Source organism: Crocodylus siamensis, chromosome 2, assembly GCF_052110815.1.
Source record: "Crocodylus siamensis isolate JL-2025a chromosome 2, ASM5211081v1, whole genome shotgun sequence".
NCBI lineage: Eukaryota > Metazoa > Chordata > Crocodylia > Crocodylidae > Crocodylus > Crocodylus siamensis.
The window spans coordinates 163,569,895-163,592,400 of record NC_143396.1 but is presented as its reverse complement, the minus strand read 5'-3'; the positions used below and the strand labels follow the sequence as shown (position 1 = coordinate 163,592,400).

General features: G+C 47.2%; 1 protein-coding gene across 4 annotated transcripts in view; it reads right to left on the bottom strand.

Annotated features, from left to right (window-relative positions):
- Positions 1 to 22,506, bottom strand: part of SHROOM3 (shroom family member 3) — a 96,270-nt gene that overhangs the window by 37,153 nt on the left and 36,611 nt on the right. For all 4 annotated transcript variants that reach the window (XM_090032015.1, XM_090032014.1, XM_090032016.1 and 1 more), the window contains one exon: positions 9,042 to 9,173. In XM_090032015.1, the coding sequence (XP_089888141.1) occupies positions 9,042 to 9,100 (59 nt within the window). In that variant the 5' untranslated portion in view covers positions 9,101 to 9,173. The remainder of the gene's footprint in view (positions 1 to 9,041; positions 9,174 to 22,506) is intronic.

The window sequence follows — 22,506 nt, the reverse complement described above, 5'->3', positions numbered from 1 at the left end:
AAGGCTTAAACTCGTAATTTTCGTCTTTCCATGGATGGAATCCTTCTGAGACTGGGAGGGATAGCAAATAGGGCTGTGCAAAACAGCACCATTTCATTTTGACTTCCATTTCGCCATTCCGATGGGACGGCATTTCATTTCAAATTTTGTTTCAAAAGCACTGTTTTGTTTTGTCAAAACTGTTTCGCTGTTTTGACACTGTTTCGATGTTTCACCCATAGGCTATAATGGGAAAGCATGAAACTGCCTATAACTTTGTTATTTCATGCCTGATTTGGATGAAACTTGCTGGGATGGTAGCGCCTTCTGAGGCTGCAAAGTCTGCCAAGTTTCAAGGAGACAGGTGCAGAGGTTTCTGGGAAACTGCACATCAAATTCTTGAAAGCAAAACTCAGGTTCATGTGTGTGTGTTAAGGCACAGTGGGGTAAAAACTGCAGGCACGGTAGCCCTTACTGAGGCCACAAAACCTGCCAGATTTCAAGGAGATAGGTGCAGGGTTTCTGGTAAACTGCACCTCAAGCTGCTGACAAGCAAAACTCATGTCACATAGATTCACAGATGTTAGGGCTGGAAGGGACCTCGAAGATCATCAAGCCCAGCCCCCTGCCCCAGGGGCAGGAAGTCAGCTAGGGTCAAAGGATCCCAGCAAGATAAGCATCCAAACTTTTCTTGAAAGAGTCCAGAGTAGGTGCCTGCACCAATTCTGGAGGGAGTCTATTTCAGGTCTTGGGGGCTCAGACAGTAAAGACATTTTTTCTTATGTCCAACCTGAAATGGTCTTAGAGGAGTTTATGACCATTGGTCCCTGTTTTACCTTGGGGAGCTCTGGTGAACAGATGTTCTCCCAGATCCTGATGTACACCCCTTACGTACTTAAAGGCAGCCACCAGGTCCCCCTTGAGCCTGCACTTTTCCAGGCAGAAGAGTCCCATGGCTGTCATGTGTGTGTTAAGGCAAAACCCTCAAAATAAAAGGGTCTAGGAAGAAAGCAAAAAGTATTACAGAATCCCACTTGCTAGGCTAGCAAGTAGGAAATCCAGTCAATGATAATAGTAGCCCTTGTTGTCTAACGCTCCTGAGCTTCTGGTAGATAGCTCAGTAACTGACCCCAAGACAGAAAGCAGGCCAGTTCAAACAATGCTGCCTTTTATGCTGTTTTTCCACCCCTCCCCCAGAGCACTTGGATTGGAAGGGACCTCAGGGAAGGATCACAGTCACTGGCCAGCTACACAGTCAATGTCAGAGCAGTCCTTCCCCCATCTTCCCCCTCCCTCTCCTTACTTTCTGTTTCCCTCCAGGCAAGCCCAGCTTCAGCTTTGACACCTGAAACATTCTGAAACTTTCGAAACATTTTGACTGCCCTCGTTTCGTTTTGAGGCTGTTTTGAAACCTTTCATTTCATTTCAATTTCACTGTTTCGAGCTCAGAACAAGTCAAAACAGCGTTGTAACAAAACAGCCAATGAAATTTCACACTGCCCTATTAGTAACTGGCTTGGCCCTGACACCAGGGGTAGGTCACCGAATGCAGTAGCTGCAGAGAGTGGTTTAGTATCTGAAATAGCTGCATTTCCTAGTATGGCAGCTTCAGTTCCTGTGTAGGAACTATGGACATTTATACACATGCTCCGGGAGTGTGTGTATGTGTGTGTGTGGGGGTGCACTTCAATTAGAGAGGCTCTGAGAGCCACTCAAATTAAAGTGTCAAGAGAGCTGTGTGTATCGATGTCCCTGCACTGAAAAATGGTGGCAGGGGCACTTTAATGAAAACTCACTGAATGATGAGCACGGTAATGACCATGCTCCAGCAGACTTGATTAATTGAGTCTGCTCTGACATGCTGTAATTATAGTGCATCGGAGAAGGCTGCATGTTTATAGGCTCCCTATGTTGTGATAGCTAAGCTCCATACATGCTCACTGGATTTATTGGAACTGACAATGCTCAGCAGCTTTGAAATTCAAGTGGCTATGTCCCTTTGGGAAGCAGGTAGGAATAAAAGCAGCCCTTAGGCTAAGGCATAGATATTAAAGAGCTTACAGAATAAAACATCCTGACTGTAACCTATCAATTTGGCTAGGGACAGACATTACACATAAACCAATTTAAGTGATCAGAAACTGGTTTAAACCTGTAACAGAACAGACATTCACTGCATGTAAACCAGTTTCAAAATGGCTGAAATCAGTTTGAGATAAACCCGGTTGAATGTAGTAATCAGACTTAACTGATTTGGCTCAAACTGGTTTATGCAATGTCTGTCCAGACCCTTTCCTAGTGTAACTTAAACCAGAGTTCTCCAGCATCCCAGCATGCTCTCTGAGCTGGACTCTCTGTTCCAGCCCAGCAGTGCTGGCCCTACCCCCCTGCTCCCCAGCTGGGGCAGGGACAGGCAGGAACAGGCAGGGGTGCGGGTCTGGCCAGAGAGTGGCTTAATTCCCCCCTCCCTGTCCTACCAGCACGGACCGGAGCCAGGTCTGCCAGGTGCTCCCTGCTCACTGCTGCAGCGGCAGGCCACCATAGCTTCTGAGGCAGAAGGGGCAGGGAGGGGGGTTAAACTCCCCCTCTACCCCTACAACCTTTGGGGAATGCAGCCAGGTCTACGTGTCCCAACTGCCACTGCTGCCGCTGAATGGCAGAATAAGCTCCATTATTTCCCCTCCACCGGATGCTGGAGGGAGGAGGAATAACCCCTGTTCCTGCCCCGCTCCCCCCAAGGGGCTCTGCCAGCTGGCATCTGGCCCTGCCAGGTTGGAACTGCTTGGGGAGAGGGCTTCCTGGGTCAGCTTGGAGAAGCTGGTGGGCCCTGAGGCCGGCAGCCACTACTGTTACACCTCCTGACCCATGCAGCACTTTGGGCTGCAGCTGCACAAGCACCTGTGGACTGGCTGGGGCAGGGGGCTGTTTTGCCTCCCTTGACTCCAGCTGCCTCTGCCACAACTGCACTGTGCTGCACTACTCTGGGTGGGGGAGGTGGGAAGCTTCTGCCCCACACATGGAACTCTGGCTCCAGCTCCTGGATGCCTTGGAAGGTGGAAAGTGCTTGGGTGGAAAACTTCAGTCCAGCGGCTTCAGCTGAAGCTCCACACACGGGGCAGAAGCCACTGGTCTGAAGCTCCTTCCCCCCACCATCTCCCAGAGCAGCTCAAGAATGGCAGGAATGGGAGGGGGAGTAACCACTGTAGGCAAAGAGAAGCTGGCTTAGCCTGGTAGGGCTGTTTTTCTCCCCTTGCCTCCAGCTGCGGCTTCTGCTGCACCGTGCAGTGTAATGCTGGGCTGAGGGAGCTTCCTTCAGCCCAGCAGCTTCAGCCCATCTCAGGTTGAGACTACCGCGCTGAAGGAAGTGTCCCCAGCCTTGAGTAGTGCTGCAGTGTGGCAGAAGCTGCAGCTGGAGGTGAGGGGAGAAAAACAGCCCTGCTGGGCCAAGCCACCTTCTCCCACCTGCAGTGGTTACTCTCCCTTCCATTCCTGCCACTCCTGAACCACTCCAGGAAGTGGCAGTGTGGGGTGGGGGGAACTTCAGCCCAGTGGCTTCTACCACATGCATGAAGCTCTGGCTGCAGCCCCTGGACTGAAGCCTTCCACCCAGGTGCCTTTCGCCTTCCATGGTGTCTGGGAGCTGGAGCCAGAACTCCACAAGTGGGGCAGAAGCTTCCCACTCACCCAGTATGGCATGGTGCTGTTGTGGAAGTGGCAGTGGCAGCTGGAGCTGAGTGGGGCAAAATAGTCCCCCGGCCTGCCTGCAGCTGCTTGTGCAGCTGCAGCCCCAGGTGCCGCACAGGGCAGGGGGCATGGCAATGGTGGCTGCCAGGCTCAGGGCCCACCTGCACCTCCGAGTTGGCCCAGGAAGCATGCTCCCCGGGCAGCCCTCACCTGGCGGGACCAGACACCAGTTGGAAGGGCTCTTGGAGGAGGGGGGGCAGGGACGGGGGTTATTTTCCCCCTTCCTGCATGTGGGACAGGAGTGGGCTCATTCTGCTGCTTAGCAATGGCGGTGGTTGGCGTGGGCAGACCTGGCTGTGGTCCCCTGGAGGCAGTGGGGGTAGAGGAGGAGAATAACCCCCATCCCTGCCCCCTCTGCCTCAGGGGTCATGGTGGCCTGCTGCTGCAGCAGTAAGAGGGGAGTTCTCAGCAGACCCAGCTCCAGTCCCTGATGACAGGACAGGGCAGGGGTAATTAAATCCCTCTGGTCAGTTCAGCCCGGATTGGCCACCCGCTTCCCCCCCACAGCTCCTCTAGAGCCAAGGGTATGCACTAGCACCCCAGGCTCCTGGCCTGAGTAACTGCAGGCATGTGCCCATATTTTCTCAGTCCAGGGGGAATGTCTGTGCTGTTTCAAACTGGTTCAACCTAGGCAGGTTAAACTAACCTGCAAAAGTTGAATCAATTCAGGCTCTGGCTCTTTGAATGTCTATCCCTAGCATATGCAACTGGTAGGGGGTGCACGGGGGTGCACATGCCCCACCCCTGACGGGGCCAGTGCCCTGCCTGACAGCTGATACCAACGCTGTTGGCAGGGCTGGTGCCCCCCTAACAGGGCCACCACTGTCGGTGGCTTCTGCAGGTGTCCCCCCAGATTCAGAAGGCACCAGTCACTCATGGTCCCTAGGCTTTGTGGTTGGATGAATGCCCCTAAGTGCAAAGGACAGATGAAAAAGAAGTGCACTAGGTTTAAGGCAAGGCATGGGAGGGTGGTGAGATGCCCTACATTTTGTAATGTATGTGGAGACTTCGAGGGAAAGATTTTCAATCAACACAAGAGCCAGTTTATTCACTGACAATCACAGTTTCTTATCTGGATCCCCATTTTATTCTTTTTCTTTTTAATGAAAAAGTAGACTATTATTGAGCCTGAGACCCGCCAAGCCAAAGTGCAGCCCTGGCAAACTGACCACTAGATGCCAGTGGTGTTCCTTAGAAAAATATCTGGGGAAAAAGAACTGTTGGCAGCAAAGATTAAATCTCATGTGATCCAGCCTGAAGCTCTCAGCCACTGCAAAGCAAAGTTCCTTATTGTGGAATAAACAGGCTTGCAGAATGATTTGTGCAGTGTACTGGAGGGGAACACATATTGCTACTATAACAGTTTTTTGAAATCTCAGTTTTCCTTTCCCTTACCAAAGCCCAAGACTGGCTCTCAGCTTGTAGAACAGCTGTCAGTTTTTAAGTTTCATAGAGTTAAAATGCCAGTGGCTGTGGAGAGAGTGCTCTTCTGAATTTGGAGGTGTTTTTAGTTTTTTATGGGAAATGAGAGGATAGACTCTCATATTTCTCCCCAGCAACTACCATGATAGTAAAATAAAAGTGTCTTCTGGATATTTTGAAAGCAGCTGGAGATATGTCTGTTTACAGCAGCTCTTATTCCTTCTCCATCTTTGCAAAACAGACTTTGAAAAACAAAACCCCTGTTGGCTGGGATCTGGAAAAGCATTCCAATTTACTACTGTTCAGTTTTGCTGCCTAAACAATACCTGACATAATGTATATTATTTTAATGGTGCTATGATCACAACATAGTTCTCGAGATGGCTATGAACCACCCTTTCTGCCTTATGAGGGAAGTGCACACACACACATATGCATGTTTATGCACACTGTAGCAGAGACCCCTAATCCCTGCTACTTGAGAGGTAGGAAGCCAGGGAAGTTGCAGGTGGGTAGGCAGCTGAAGGAGTCAGCTGCAGAGTAAGCAAGCAGCGAGGGAGATATATGAAGATTTAAAGAGCAGCAGGGGAGAGGGCAGTGGCTGCAGCTCAGGGTTTAAGCTGCCACACGTAAGGGCTGGCTTAGTGCTGGAATAATTAGAAACCTGTAGCTGGTAAGAAGGCCAGGTGACTCGAAAGGGGTGGAGCCCAGCATACTAAAAGCCTGGCTTCTCAACCAGAGATCTCAGTCTGTTACTGACTCCTTCTGTGAGCAGGTTACGTGGTGCAAACTGTATAACAGGTTTTTAGTGTGCTTTGATCTGCCAAGTAAACCACAGGGGTCACTTGGCAGAGTGCTGGAGGTAAAGTTATACACACACACACACACACACACACACACACACACACACACACACACACGCAGTAAAAGCTCTGTTACCCGGCATCCCCCGGGAATAGGGGATGCTGGATAACAAAATATGCCAGTTAATTTAGCAGCCCGAACAGGCACCCCTGCCTGTTCGGGCTGCTGCTTCTCCTGCCATGTCTGGGGCATTGCCGTCCCTCCCACAGCATTGCCAAGCCTCCTGTGGGCCCCACGGGACAGGGAGGTGGGCCCTGCACAGCCTGTTATGCCCCCAAGCCGTGGGAGCTTGGCAGTGCAGGCTGCTTTGCCCCAGGCCGTTGGGGCTCAGTGAAACTGGAAGTGTCACAGTGGGCACTTCCGGTTATATTTTACCTTACAAGCTGGCATGCCAGTTAATAGAGTATGCCGGCTTGTAAGGTGCCACTTAATGGAACTTTTACTGTGTGTGTATACATGTGTGTGTATATATATATACGTGTGTGTATGTGTATGTATGTATGTATTTATTTATGCATATATCTCCCTGTGGGGCTCTGACCTCTCTGAATACCAGCTCTCTCCATAGGGATCAGACCCCTCTGGCCCTCATTGCCTTCAGGGCTAAAATCATGGCCTCCACCCTCCCCTATAGCCGTGTCCATACCTCACAATTGTTATTCTGTCAATAATTGCTTTCTCCTTTAGGACTCAGTCCTGGCCCAGTTGTTCTGCAGCCAGATTTGGCAGGCAGAATCAGCCAGGCCAGGGCCGTTTCCCTCCCCACCCCTAGCCCAGCAATGGCTGCCCTGCCTGCCCCAGCTCCCAGCACTTGGGGGGAAAAAAAGCCCGAGCTCAGCAGGTGCTGCCGGGTGGGGGGCGATCCCCGCTGCCCCACACTGCCCCACGTTGCATGGAGGGCTCTGCACAAGCCCCCAAACCCACCTCTCCGCTCCCCCAGCACCCTCATGGATGCCCCGCACCGGCCAGCTCCGGCCCTGTAAGAAAAAAAATGTGAAGAAATCCCAGGACTCACCGCTCCTGCTGGCGGGGGGTGATCCCCACTGCCCCACACCACACAGGGGGCTCTGCACAAGCCCCCAAAGCCCCGAGGCTACACTAGGAGCGGTGAGTCCTGGGGCTTTTCTCAGCTTTTTTTATAAAAGGCCAGAGCCCCGGCAGGTGGGGCAGCCGTTGTGGGGCTGGGGGAGCAGCAGCGGGGTTGAGGGGGCTCATGCAAAGCCCCTCATGCAGCGTGGGGCAGTGGGGGGCAGAGGGGATTGCTCCCCTGCCCAGCGGCACCCAGTGAGCACCGGGGCTTTATTTTAAAGTAGTGGGAGCTGTTGTGGGCAGGAGCAGCCATGGCAGGGCTAGGGGAGCAGGTGGTGGTCGGGGGGGCTGGGGGACGGTGGGGGTTGGTGGGCAGGCAGGGGTCCCCCCCATGGTCCCCTTTCCCCAGCCCCCCTCCCCTGCCCCTAGTACTTACCAGCACGGAGTCTTTGCTGAAGATTCACAGAGCTTTGAATCAATTCGGCTCTTTAAATTGGTCCCGATTCAATTTGGATTCAGAGCTTCAGCCACCAAATCTCCTCTGAATTGAATCACAACCCAAAGCTTCGCACAAGGGTTGTTTCCATGGTGCCAAGGTTTCAAGATCATTTCCTTATTTCTTTTTACCAGCTAATTTTGATTTAAGTTTTTTTTGCTTTGATATGGAGGGGGAACAGGGCAGAGAACATTTGAAAGTCCTTCAGGGATGGCAAGCATCTTCTCTTTACTATAAAATATTAAGTGCTTGTTGAACTCATTTTAAAGGGTTTCATCCTAACAATGATTTCAGAGGCACTACCCATCCATAGTGGACTAGAAGACAGATGGTGTAACTTGTTTAGGAAACTTAATAAAATGAGGTCTCTGTACTGAATTGTGATATCTCATTGGTACAGTAGGGCTTGACTTGGTCCCTGCATATAGGTTGGGGATATGTAGCCAGATTTTTAAAGCAGTTTAGCTCCCAGCAATTCTAGTTTAGGCACTTTGTAAAATGAAGGTAGTTGCTTCATGTGGATGCACATAAACAATTTAAGGACTTTTGAAACCGCATCAGTGGTGACTTCTGAGCATCCTTGTAAATCTTGCTACTTGGTTTCATTTTCCCTGATACAGCTTTTGACTCATTTCTTTGTCTCCTGTTTTGTATATGTAAGTGCTGATGCTGCAGCAAACTCCACAAAAGCAGATCTCTGAGCTAAGCTACAGCTTTCCTGAAGTCAATGAGACTCCACTGGCTTGGAGAGCAGCATGGGACCAAAAGTTCAATTTAGAGGTCTTGCTGGAGGACTGGCCTACCTTACTGCATGTGTGCAAGATGTCTATGGGAGCTATGTAAAGAACTAATGATAGTGATAAAAGCCAGAAACTGTTGTTTCAGTCCTTTCCTCAGAGCCCGATCCAAAGTCCAGTGGGAGTCTTTCAAATAACTCTTGGGCTGTAGGTAGGGCTCTTTGTCCGTACGCAGGCAGAACTACTACTCAAGTTAGTGGAAATATGGATTGAAAGAAGTCTGCAGTGTAAGACCTATGGTAACTCAATAAACATGTTATCCAGAACAGCTAGCCACAGACAGACAGTTCACCAGAGGCGACTGAGTTTATTGCCGAGAAGGAAAGATGTCTGTTATGGAAGAGAATAAGTGTTGGGTTGGCAAACTTCAGCTTACTGAGTGGAGATTGGATCGGGCCCTCCATGGTTCAGGGAATCAGCAGCACACTCTGGCCCAAGAAGCAGAGGTGTTCCCAGGCTCCTATTGCCTGTTATGTTCAATTTAATCCACCTGCTACAGAAGAGATGGCATACCCAGGCACCTGTATTTTTTCATCTATTCACTCTGTAGCATCTTCTGATCCCTGGGAGGGTGCAGATATTTGTGACCTGAACTGAGGACTGAGTCATAAAAAGCATACCACAGTGGCAGAAGGTTGCCAATCCCTGCACTAGACAAAAATAAATTCTCCATTATGTTTTTGAACTTTACATTATTGCATGGTGCTTACCTAGAATGGTAGGACTGGTACCAAGGGGTGCCAATCATGCCCTGAGATATTTTCATCATGCTGGGGTCAGGTTGGTTTTCAATGAATTTGGTTGAATGCCAGGAGTGCGATCAGCCAACAGGTTAACTCCGCCTGGGTAGAAACAGAGGGATCCAAAATATTAGCTAAGCCTAGTCATCTGGTTCCTTTGCCTGGGCTAATGTCCATGAGAACAGACATTAGCAAATAAATTTCAGTCAAACCATGTCACTCTTCAGTTTACAACTACTTTCTGGTTGATTAACTTTGAAAGGACATAGAACTACCCACCCATCTTAGCTCACCCTTGACAATACATTTTCATTCCAAAGCAACTCATATTAACAATACACACAGATGTACATCCATATATGTTATGATGTATATGGATACATACAAGTATATGTATATCCCAACATGTACTCAGACAATTCCAACAATGCACAAACATATTTAGTGATTGCAAGTCCTTGTCAATAATTTTACTTGTGTATCTGATAAACATGGACTCTGTCCTTGCAACACGATTCTTATGAGTGGAACCAGTCTCAACTTTGGCAAATGTAGGGCCTTGTTCAAAAATCAGTGCAGAACGTTCATGGGAGAAAAATTAAATAGAAAGCAGGTGGGGGAAGAAATGAGGGAGGGGGAGGAATTATAAAAGATATAACAAAATAGAAGTTTTTGTGTTGTTGACTACTGTAATAATCAGTCGCCGTAGTTTTTGCAGCTTGGAAATGCGCACTGTTATTTTACATATATTACTGATATAATTATGTAACATTAGGTCATTGATAAAATTTAGTATTAAGCCTACAAAATTAAGAATCATACAAAGACACATCTGTTGCTCTGAGACTTGACTTCTGCAGCACAAACAAAGGAGAACTAGTGGGACTGGCTCCAAGATAAGGCCAATTTAACATAATTTGTTGTGCAACCTACTATTCATTCTGAAGTTAGTATTTCATTGAAAAGCCAATATTCAGAGGTACTTTAAGAAAGTGCAATGCATTTCAGTGTCCATCTATCATTTGAAACAAGAAATAAATTCTATTCTGTGTTCCCTAGAGTGCAGGGCCCCCTAAATCATGGGGACTTATGTGGAAACACAGGTAGCACATGCTGAAAATCAGCTATGAATTGAGCCTTACATCTGGGCAGATGAACACAGGAGCTCATGTTACCTGGCAGGATGGGGGATCCAGAGGTAGCAATCATGGAATGTACCATTTGTGCTACTGTATAAAAATCCTACAGGGCAACACGAGATGCTGACTACACAGTAGACACATATTACCGCTATAAGTACCAAATAAATAAATAAAAGTACTAAATAAATGTGCAGTAAACACTTGTGCAGACGTGTCAACAGATAAGAAATCAGCATTTGTCAAAAGGTATTATAACAAAAGTAACAGCAGGGGGAGTTAATAACAGAAGACACTTTTACACATGTTCTGGGGGTGGTCAGGAAGTCATCTAGTCCAACCCCCTGCTCAAAACAGGACCATTCCCAACTGAATCATCCCAGCCCAAGCTTTGTCTAGCCGGGTTTTGAAAACCCTCAAGGATGGAGCTTCCGCCGCCTCTCTAGGTAACCTGTTCCAGTGTTTTACAACCCTCCTAGTGAGAAAATTCTTCCTAAGATCTAACCTAAACTTTCCTTGTTGCAACTTGAGACCATTGCTCCTTGTTCTATCATCTGCCATCATTGAGAACAGTCTAGCTGCATCCTTTTTGGAACTCCATTTTAGGTAGTTGAAGGATGCTCTCAAGTCCCCTCTCAGTCTTCTCTTCTCTAGACTACATAAGCCCAGTCAATCTTTCCTCATAAGTCATGTCCCCCAGCCACATCACCATTTTGGCTGCCCTCCACTGGACTCTCTCCAATTTGTCCACACCCTAGTGGGGGACCCAAAACTGTTCTTTCGCTTGGATGATCTGGTTGGGGGTGGTCCCGCTTTGAGCAGGGGGTTGAACTAGATGACCTCCTGAGGTCCCTTCCAACCCTAATTTTCTATAATTGTATGAGTCTTTCATCTCGGGCTAAGCTATCATGGTATAACTTTAATTTACTGCAGAGTAAGTAGATGCACGTTAGGTCTGTGTCAAGCTTCAGGAGCTGGTTCAATTTGGAGGAGATTCGGCCCGATTCAGCGGCCGAATCTCCAAATCTGAACTGAATCAGGAGACCAATTAGAAGGTCCAAATTGATTCAAAGCTCTCTGAATCAATTCCGATAAGATTCGGACAGCTTCGGAGATTTGCGCAGTCCCCGCTCGCTGCCGCAGAGAGCTGGACCCAGACTCTGTGCTGATAAGTAGGTAAAACTTCCATGTATTTACATGGGTATGGTTTATGAAGAAGACTGGAACATCAACATTTAAGGCATATTCTTGGATGTACAGGTGAATATTTAGCTCAAATTTTTATTTTGAGGCAATAACAATATTTAGTTTGTCAAAACAGAGCACTTGTTTAGCAAAGGCAGCTTTTGATTGTACTAGTCTTTCATTAAAAACTGGTCCCAAAACCTGCTTTATTCCAGAGTACAGGTTTCAGGCGCAAACCATTCAATTTCAAACCACTGCAACAATAAGCATTCTTAGTGTTCTCTAAAAATGGTAGCAGTACTGGCTTTATGAAGACTGTAATAGTGTGAAACCCTGACTCTTACCCCTAACAGACTGGCTCAGTGGTAAATCTTTCAGTACTGCTGTTCATTTTTGCCTCAGATGAAGACTGACAACATGTTTTAACTGATGTAAACCAGCATAGCTCAGTTGACTTTAACAGAGATCTGCTAATTTGCAACAGCCAAGGATTTAGATCAAAAAGATGAAGCGTTTCAAAATGCAAAAGTGACTCAAATGATTTTGTACATTGCATGCACCTACTAGAATAGGTTATCACAATAAATAAAAAATATTTTCTTTATTGTAAAGTTTAGGTTGATAGTGAAAAATGTCTCCTCTGTTATAAGTGGTTCCAATGCCATGGCTTGACAAAATGCCTTCAAGATACCAAAACCTCTTAAGCAGGCTTGTCCAACATATGGCCCGCAGGCCGCCATGTGGCCTGGCAAGCCATTTTCTCTGGCCCAAGGTCCCTCGCTCAGGACAGGCAAGGAGTCCTGGTGCCTGCTCCACACTCCATGGCAAGGCGAGGCGGGCAGGGCTGGCCCACAGGCCCCAGCCGGCAGCGAGAGGAGGGGAGCTGCTTACCCCAGCTGGGCCAAGATCATTGCATGAGCTGGGTCCCACCACTGCTGCCCTGAGGGCTGCATGGCGCAGGGCTGCCCCAGCTGTGCCTGACTGGAGGAGCTGGGCAGCGCCTGCGACTTCTCCTCTGGCTCTGTCCCTTGCTCCCGGCGCGCGGCCAGGTGAGCTGCAGCATGGCCCGCGCTCTGCCTGCGTGTGTGGTGGATGGAGGCGCTGGGTAAGGCCCCGTGCGGAGCTGGGGGTGCCTCGGGGCCGGGCTGGGGCTGCGGGGCACGCGGTTGCTGGAGCCAGGCTGGGTGGGAGGCAGGAGGAGCCCGGCCCAGAGGCGCTCTACACAGGGGGCGGCGCAGCGTTACCTGGCTCCTGGCTGCGGAAGGGCCGCCCGGCACCGGTGGTGGTATGTGGGGCAGCGGCTGCGGTGCCTGCTGCCGTTGCCGGAGAAGAGCCGGGAGGAAGAGCCCGGCGCTGCACAGCCCGGGCAGGACCTGCTGCCACTTCCTCCGGCGCCCTTGCCTCAGCCCAGGGCAGGAGCTGGCTGCTGCCGGCGCACCCAGGGGCCCTGGGACTGCTGTGCTCCTGCCCTGCCCTGTTGGCTGCTCCCAGTTCTGGCTGCTCCTTGCAGCCATGAGGCCAAAAGCGCCGTGTGCCGCTGAAAGGCCCGGGCAGCTGGGGTCCAGCTAACTGCCCCCAGCCCAGGAGCCTGCCAGCTGCCGCTGGTCAAGGGCCATCTCAGTCAGGCTTGTATCCAGGAAGAGAAAACTAAAACCCTCCAGCTGCCCCGATTAGACAGCTCTGCCCATGCAGGGCCACGGGCCACTCTGCACCCACTCAGCTGCCTTGCAGCTGCACCCCTGGCCCAGAGCTACCAAACACTGCGGGTGGAGGCCATCTCTCTCCCAGCCTTTATGGGCATGGGTGAGGGGGCACAGGGGCCCAAAAAGTAAGAAATAAAAATTAATACAAGGTTGCACTAGAGAGGTCTCAGCTGGAGGAGGTTAGAGAACAATACAGGGAAGCCAGGGGCATCCCTGACCTTTTGCCTCCCCCTCCAAGGCAGTGTCCACAGCCACCATGGCAGCAGAATGGTCACCCTTGTGTCTCATGCCTTGTGTGGTATGGGTGAGAGGTCTCAGCTACCTCCACCTTTAAAAAATAATAATGGAATTCAAAACTCTGAGAAACTCAGGCCAAGGCAGCCAGAAGGGGGTTGGGTATGGCCTGCTGAGCCCCTGATTCCAGCCTGTTTCTTTCCAAGCAGTGAGTGTCTGGGAGGATGGGTTTGGGGAAAATGTGGCCAGGGCACCAAGCAGCACCCAAGGCCTGGCCCCTTTCCCTGCAAAGCTGCCAGGCTGACAAGGGAGGAATGCCTAAATAGCTTGCTGCTGTAACCTAAGTGTTTATTTTAGTCAAGCGTTTGGTATTATTTCATTGCTGCTTTTATATTGTTTTTATTTTGGATTTTAAACTACATTTCCAGACCCATTTCATTGCCACTTCCTGCAACTTCATTGGTGTCAAAGGTCATGTGACATCACTTCCTGATGTGATACCACTTCCTGTGAGGTCTTTGAATATGGCTCGCTGTCCCAATGGGTGATAAAAAGTTTGTGATCCAGCCGCACATTCAAAAAGGTTGGATACCCCTTAAGGGATCTGAATAAAACTGGCACCTGTGGACCGCACTGCAAATATAAGGGGAGGGGGCGGACAGTATCTGGACAATAGCAAGGTTATACCCCAGTGGACCTAGTCACAAGATTGGAACATAACAGATTCTGTAGGAGAAGCAGTTGCACTGATTAAACAAAAGATGCTGCTTACTTCATGTGGTAAACTGGAAGAATGGAAGGAAAAGGTGTCTAATCTTATCCGACTGCCATTATCTAAAGCGTTTCTTGTAATTTCAGCAGTTACATTTCAGACAGAAAGGTGATTATCAAGTTAACAATGTTCTTTCAGCACATTCCATCAAAGGCAATCTGTATTGCACATCAGGGTGTTGCAGAAATTTTGTGCCATTAACAGCTTTGTGCTATTTTATTTTATTGGGGAGGATAGAGTGAATTCTTCTTAAATAACAAAAAATGTAAACTCTAGTTCAGAGCAAAATTCAACTCAGTTTTCACTCAGGAACATTAAAAGATCTCTCTCCATTAATTTTGCAAATGGACTAGAAAAAATCTGTTCAAAATCCCTTCTACAGTTTAACAGAAACACTGAATTAACCTTATCTTGTGCTGACAAATTAAAAACATATTTGTAACTAAAATTACTTTAAATTAAAACACTCATTCACATCTTTCTCCTGAGCATCTCAAACATGAACACACACACACACACACGTACTTTGTTTTAAAAAGTCTAAATTTGTCAAAACAGGTACACAGGTCTTTAAGCTGCAGTTGCTTTCTTTACACTTTCCAAGTTTTCCCTTCACTAAATGTCCAGATAAAGTACAATTAAAAACGGATTTAAAAAAAAATCAAGCATAGCCCTGAGATTTTTTCCCTTGTTTTTTCAATAACTGAACCCATATAACTGTCTGTGAACAGCCTTTATCCTATAACAAAGTGTGTTGCTTAGGGTGAAAGAACCACATCAATAACCGTGTCATCAGGCATCTGGCCACATTCACAAGGACACCGCAGCTGGTGTTAGATTACTGTGAATGGAGAATCAAACTCCCCATAAATTTAAAAGTTTAGATTCACCAGGACACAGTTGTACCTTGTGCTGTTCTGGAGATCCAGAACAACATAAATCTAATCTAAATTTTCTGTCAAATTAGTTTGCAGGCTTATTTTGTGTTATCAGAACAGCAGAAAGAAACTGGAATCTTGGATGACTCAGTATGTTGTGGACTTGATTCTCCTTTCATAGTATTTTAATACCACTATTGCTGGAGTCATTTAGCTGGGATTACTTAATTCATATTGGTGCAATTGATAGGATGATACTGTACAGTAGTTGAAAAGTGCTTGCTTTATTTTGAGTGAGATCATCAAGAGGAAAATAATATTAAATAATTTAAATATATTTGAGAAAAGTACAAAAGAGCAACAGATTTTCTTCATTTGGTTTTGCTTTGCCATCTGAAAGACAAACAGAAAAATAGCAAAAAGAAAAAGCAAAAACTGAAAAATTAATGTCACTTGCTTGTTTTGGATTCTTCATGTTTAGTGCTTTCTGGTACTTTTGAGTTATTTTGGTCAGTGAGGATGTCTCCACCCCTGTCAACTGTCATATTTTATATTTTGCTCCTTTATTTTATAGTGCAAAGATATTTGTATTGTAAAGCATATACACACACTACACTTATAACAAAAAAGAAATACATCTACTACTGGACCTCCAGAGATATATCGGTGAAATCCTTAAGGTTGGGGAGAAAGTTATACAAAACCTGTGGAGATACAGGCTACAGCAAACAGCACATTCAAAGACATTAGATGATAACTGATAATGAAACTACCAAAACTACATGGATTGGGGGGGAGGGAGGGGAGAGATATGCATATAGGGGCCAGACCTTCAGCTGGTATAAATCAGTTTATCAGCACTGAAAGTCAATTTGGACTGACGTCTGTGCTGAAGATCTGACCTTAAGTGGGAGGAAATAGTTTTGAAGTAGCAGTTGTCCAGGTTCTCCTCTAAAAGTAAATCATAGGCTGGAACATGGCAACAGACACAGAAGGAAGCCTCTGCAGGCTGGATTCCAAGGCGTTACAGCAGGGGCAGGAAATTATTCTGGCTGGAGGACCGCTTAATGAGTTCTGGTGAGCTGTCGAGGGCCACATGGGTAGCCCTGCCCATTGACAGGCGCTCCACACCCTAGTCATCATCTTGGGATCAGAAGTCCTACCTCTAACCATAGACACTTGCCACCAGATGTCCCTCCCCTTGCCCCCCAGACATACTCCTTTTGGGAGGGGAGAGTTGCCATCTTGGAACCAGAAAAACCCCCCAAATCTTATACTGAAAGTCAAACATCTATTATAACATATTTTAATTTTATTACAAAAAATATTTTTGGTATGATTTGTGTTTACACAGTGTATAGAGAGATTATTGCATCTTGTCATAGAAGGCAATCAGGTTGGTCAGTTATGACTTGCCCTTGGTGAATCTACGCTGACTGTTCCTAATCACCTTCTTCTCTTCCAAAAGCTTAGAAATGGATTCCTTTTGGACCTGCTCCTTGGCTTTTCCAGGGATTGAGCAGGGGCTGACAGGTCTGCAGTTCCACGGATCCCTCTTGTTCTGCTTCTTAAAGATGGGCACTATATTTTCCCTTTTCTAATCATCCAGGACTTCTACTGACTGCCACAAGTTTTCAGAGATAATGGCCAGCAGTTCTGCAATCACATTGGTCAACTTCCTCAACACCCTAGGGTGCACTGCATCCCACCCACAGACTTGTATATGTCCACCGATCCTAAATAGCCCCTAAATTGTTCTTTTGCCACTTTTGGTTGCTCACCTCCTCCCCAAACTGTGCTGCCAGGTATAGTAGTCTGGGAGCTGACCTTGCCTGTGAAGATGAAGGTGAAAAAGGCATTGGGTACTTCAACCTTTTCCCCATTATCTGTCACTAGGTTGCCTCCCCCATTCAGTAAGAGACCCACCCATTCTCTGATCTTCCTCTTGTTGCTCACATACATGTAGAAACCCTTCTTGCTGCCATTCATGTTGCTTGCTAGCTGCAACTCCTGATTTCATCCCTGCATGCCTGAGCAATATGCTTATACTCCTAAATTGTTTGTTCAAGTTTCCACTTCTGGTAAACTTCCTTGTTGTGTTTTATCTCACATAAGAGTTCTCTGCTAAGCCAAGATGGTATTCTGCCACACTTTCTAGTCTTCCTGTGCATCAGGATAGTTCATTTCTGGCCCTCAGTAAGGCTTCTTTAAAGTACAACCAGCTTTCCTGGACTCCTTTCCCCCTCAAAAGCCTATCAGGGGATTCTGTCCATGAATTCCTTAATTGAATCAGTCTGCTTTTCTGAAAGTCAGGGTCTGTACTCTGCTGTTCTCCTTCCTTTCTTTTCTCAGGATCCTAAACTCAATCATCTCGTGGTTGCTGTTGCCCAAGTTACCACTTCTGCATCCACAGCAATTCTTCCCTGTTTGTGAGCAGCAGGTCAAGAAGAGCATGGCCCCTAGTTGGCTCTGGTGAGGCCAAAATTAGGGTCTGTGTCTACGTACAAGGATGAAGACACTATGGTGTCAGATACACAGCACTATGGTGTCCACCACAGCACAGATGGAAAGTGGGCCACTGAGTGAACCAGGAGTGACCTTGTGTCATGAAAGATGCTGTAAGACCCCTGAAAGAGGTGTCGTGTGAAGATTTTGGGGCCAAGTGCAGAGCCACCTAGGTAACATGAGTACATAGGCTATAAAGGGTGTGTGTGGGCAGAGCTCTGTGTGAGCCTGGGTGTGTGCCTAGGACTGTGTGTGGTTTTGCGTGGGACTGAAGGTGCGTGTGTGCATAGTGTGGTTAAGGGAGTGAGCTTGATTGAGGCCTGTGTTGGAGATCGACTGGGGTATGAGAACATAGGGAAAGACTGACTGAAGGAGAAGATATACACTCCGTGAAGGCTGTGTATACTCCAGAGGCTCAAAGGTCTCCATGTAGTTGCTCCTCTCCAGATTTACTTCCACATTAAAGTAAATAAGGTCTGCTCCCCAGACTTTTCCTCCCTGGGTTTATGTGTCTTTGACACAGAGCAGCTCTTTGCTTTTTTAGTAAGTATCGCCTCAATCCTTCCCCTCCTTCTTCTGTCTTTTTATTAGTTAAGTACCCTTGTTAAAAAGGCAGCAAGGTGGGAGGTAAGCCACTACTGACCTGTACTGGAGGACAGATGGCTAGTGACAGATCAGATAGCATAAAATTACTCATAAAATAAAATTACATAAAATAAAATTACTCTTGCCCCTCTGTAATAAATTCCACCCCTTTCTCCCTGTTATAGTTAATTGATTAATTAGGTATTAGCTGTTCATCGATTAGTTGTGGTTAGTATTAAGAGTGTAAACCTGTGATTATCTGTTGATGTTTTTACTTGTTAAATGTTGCTATTTGTTGTTGTTATTAATAAACCTTGTTATTCGTTTCAGTGCTAATTGAGTGTGTGGTAATTTAATTAACTTTATCTAATTGCCTGATAAACTGGGTAGTGACAGATATACCCTGGTTTACCAGTTAATTATCTCAGGGCCAAGAAACACCTCCCTTTACGTGAGCGGACACTACAAGGTACAGCCCATTGAGCGACCTCATTTAATTAGGTGCTTAATTAAGTCCCTGTGTAACAGCTCCTTCAACACTTGCACCAGGAAATTGTTCCCAACACTCTCCAAAAACATCCTGGATTGCCTGTGCACTGCTGTATGGCCCTCCCAGTAGGTGTCAGGGTGACTGAAGTCCCCCCATAAGAACCAGGGCTTGTGACTGGGAAACTTCTGCTAGCTATTTGAAGAAATCCGCATCCACCTCATCCTCCTGGCCTGGTGGTGTATAGTAGACACTCACCACAACATCACCCTTGGTGCTCTCTGACCCTAGCCCAGAGACTTTCAAGAAGCCTAGCTCCAGTTTCATACCGGAGCTCTGAGCACTCAGTAAAGCTCTTTTACATAAAGTACAACTCCTCCTCCTTTTCTCCCCTTCCTGTCCTTCATGAACAGTTTATACCCATCCATGACAGTGCTCCAGTCTTGTGCGTTATCCCACCAAGTTTCTGTTATTCCATTTCATAGTTCCATGACTGTGCAAGGACTTCCAATTCTTCCTGCTTGTTTCCCAGGCTCCATGCATTTGTGGACAGGCATCTGAGGTTACTACCCCATTGCCCTACTTTCTCAGGAAGAATGGGAAGACCTCCCCTGTTGCCCTCTCTTGTGCTTCCTCCAGGTCACCCATTTTGTCAGTTATCTCAGGGCTTTGGTCTCCATCCCCCAGCAAACCTAGTTTAAAGTCCTCCTCATCAGGTTAGCAAGCCTGTCTATGAAGATGCTCTTCCTTCTCTTTATCAGGTGGATCTTGTCTCTTCCTACCAATCCTACTTTGAACAACATCCCATGGTTGAAGAAGGCAAAGCCCTGCTGGCAACACCATCTGTTCAGCTATAAATTGATCTGCAGGATGCATTCTCTCCTTCCTGGGAGAGGTGCCAGGTATGTGGGGGCCTGAGGACCCTGGTCCCCCTTGGGAAGAAATGCATAAAACTTTCCACATGTCCATCATCAAGACCCTCCCTGGCAAAAATAGAAGTTGGTACCTATGACTGGAAGGATAAGGAACACCACCTAAACCCTTGTCCCTTTCACCCTTACACCAAGAGTCCTTCAGTCACTTTTGATCTGTTCAGGGTCACCCCTGGCAGTATCATTGTTGCCCTCATGGATAAGCAATGTGGGGTAGTAGTCAGAAAGCCAGATAAGTTGCAGCAATCCTCTCTTGATATCTTAGAACTAGGCTCTGGGCAAGACAAGAGGTCAGGCTGGCAAATGGATGCCTCTGTCCCCTGTAGAAGGGAGTCCACCCATCACTTCCTCTTGGCAGTAGTTGTCTCGATCCTTCCAAACTTGAGGATGCCAGGCCTGGCCTCTTCCACCAATGGAACATGCTTTTCCTCCTCTGTTTCTATGGTTCCTTATCGGTTCTCTATGCAAACTGCTGCAGGTGGAGATGACGACTTCTGCTTGCTGCCAGAAGTCAAAAAGCTTCCAGCTTCCACCTTCCTGGGAATCCATGTCCTTTTCCTTCTCTAGTGCTGCCACTGGCAGTCCTTCTGCTGCAGTCCTAGAGGTCTCCTTTTAGCATGACTCAATAAAGTTATCATGGCAGAGGATACTTTGGAGCCTTGGCATCTCCTCCTGTAGCTCTCTTGTCTTCACTCTGAGGGACACCACCAGGAGGCACCACTGACACAGCAGGCACTCCCCCATCTGGCTGTCACCAGAAGGAACCTGCAAGCTGCAGTCTCCACAGGGCTAAACCAGGACCTGGATGGAAGCATCGACTGTGAGCAGTCCTGCCTGGACAGACACCTCACAGGTACAAGCAGAGGAAGAGCTGGCAATGGCAGTGGCTCTGTCATTGTGACATCCTTCAGCCATTTGAGACTCTTAATCCACTACCTCTCTCTTCCTGCCCCTCTTTCCAAGCAGACCTTTCCTAGCAAACTCCCCTATAAGCTGACCCATTTGCTGCTCCTTAATCCCAAAAGGGTCCCTTTTCCCTGCTAACCTGATTCCTCTCACCATGCTTACAGTGGAGGAAGGTGAGAAAGAGTTGCTAGGCAAACTCCCTAGAAAACTTCCCCTCATTCTGGACTCTAGTTAAACACGGAGCTTAAGTACAGTAAAAGCTACCTTAGCCGGCACCTTACAAGCCAGGATGCTCTATTAACCGGCATGCTGTCTTGTAAGGTAAAAGTGAAACTAGAAGTGCTCACTGTGGCACTTCTGGTTTCTCCAAGCCCCCATGGCCTGAGGTAAAGTAGCCTGTGAGGGGCCCATCTCCCCATCCCGCAGGGGTGGCAATGTGGTGGGAGGGGCAGCGACACCTTGGACATGGTGGGAGAGGCAGCAGCCCAAACAGGCAAAGATGCCTGTTTGGGTCTCTCAGTTAACTGGAATAATTTTGTTATCCAGCACCCCCCATCCCGCATGGGTGCCAGATAACAAAGCTTTTGTTGTATTGGTCTAACTGCTAAGTTTTAACTACTTACACTAAATATATGTATGTTAGTTACTCTTAATTAAAGACAGAACTTACCTTAAAGGCTCCCTTTCAAAAAGAGGGGCGACAAACTGAGTTGCAAACTGACTTGTGAACTGCTTGCAAACTGCCCTGTTTGTTCCCCCTGTTTGCTTGCTCCCAGGTTGCTTGGGGAGTCTCCATGGTTCTGTGATCCCAGCTCATACTACACATAAAGATGTGGCCAAGGACAGGGTATTTTCACCCAGCATTTTCTGCTAGTTGAGAAAGAACATTAGTCAGTCACAACAAAAGGAAAAGAGTGGCCTGTATAATTAAAACACAGCCAACTAGAGAGCTACACCCTAATTTACACACACTATGTATCTAGCCCCAAATCTGTCAGAGTAGACTGTAGCAGATACAGTTATAGAAAGGATACTTTCTATATGCATCTACCAAAGGGGCAATCAGTCCCCAGAACCTGATAATAAATGGACTGCCCTGCTCTTCCTGCCTCATAATTACATTGGTCTCTGCGTTGCAGGCTTTGTACCTAGCTGCTAGGCAGGTGGTAAAGGCAAAATCAAAGCACTCAGAAGCCTATTAGGGTTTCTACAGAGTGAAGACACAATCTACTCAAGATGTCACTCATAATTAAGGTGCAGTCACAGTTCTAAAATAAGCATGCTGTTCTAAGCCCATTAGCAAGAAAACCAAGTGTAATGGCATTGACTTTTCACTGAATGCCTTTTTAGACCCACACAATTCTGCTTAGATATCCCGATACCAGACTGGGAGGAACCTAGTAAAATATGTGTTCCTTTATAGACGTGGCAGAAGAATAACAAAAACTCACAGTAATATGCCATTGCTATGTCAACACCAGGGTAATAATATTCTTTTTACAACAGCATGGGAAAATGTCTAGCACAGAGCATACTACTGTCTTCTTTCATGGTAGGTCCCAAGGTAGGTCTGTGGACATGGAAGACTAGTGCTTTAATTCACCTGTAAGTAGAAGACTAATGCTTTAATTGACTACACTGTTCCCATGGTAAATATTCCCCCAACACATTTTTAAGTACTGCATCATGTGTTCTTCTGAAGAAACCATATCACGGCATTTTGGAAAACACACACATATACACACACATACACTGATCTTTTTGCCCATGCTCAACCCAAACTCTCACTAATAGCAATAAAAAATGGAGGAAAAGAAACTGTATTGCACAGAGTGTATACAAGGCCTGGCAATATATTACAAAATAGCTTCTGAGCTTCCATTTTTTTCAGAGTGTTCAAAGTATATGGAAAAGTACTTTAAGGGCCAGTTCCTACAGACACTTTGCGCTTAATTAAATCACTTTAACCTGCTACCAAGTTTTTCAGCCAAAGATGAAGGCCAAAATTTATCCACTGAGACCAGGAGTTCTACTGGGGATTAGTGCGGTTCCACTTCCATTGGTTAGTCACTTTTGTTGTGGCTTAAGGCAAGTTTAGTTGCACCTGCT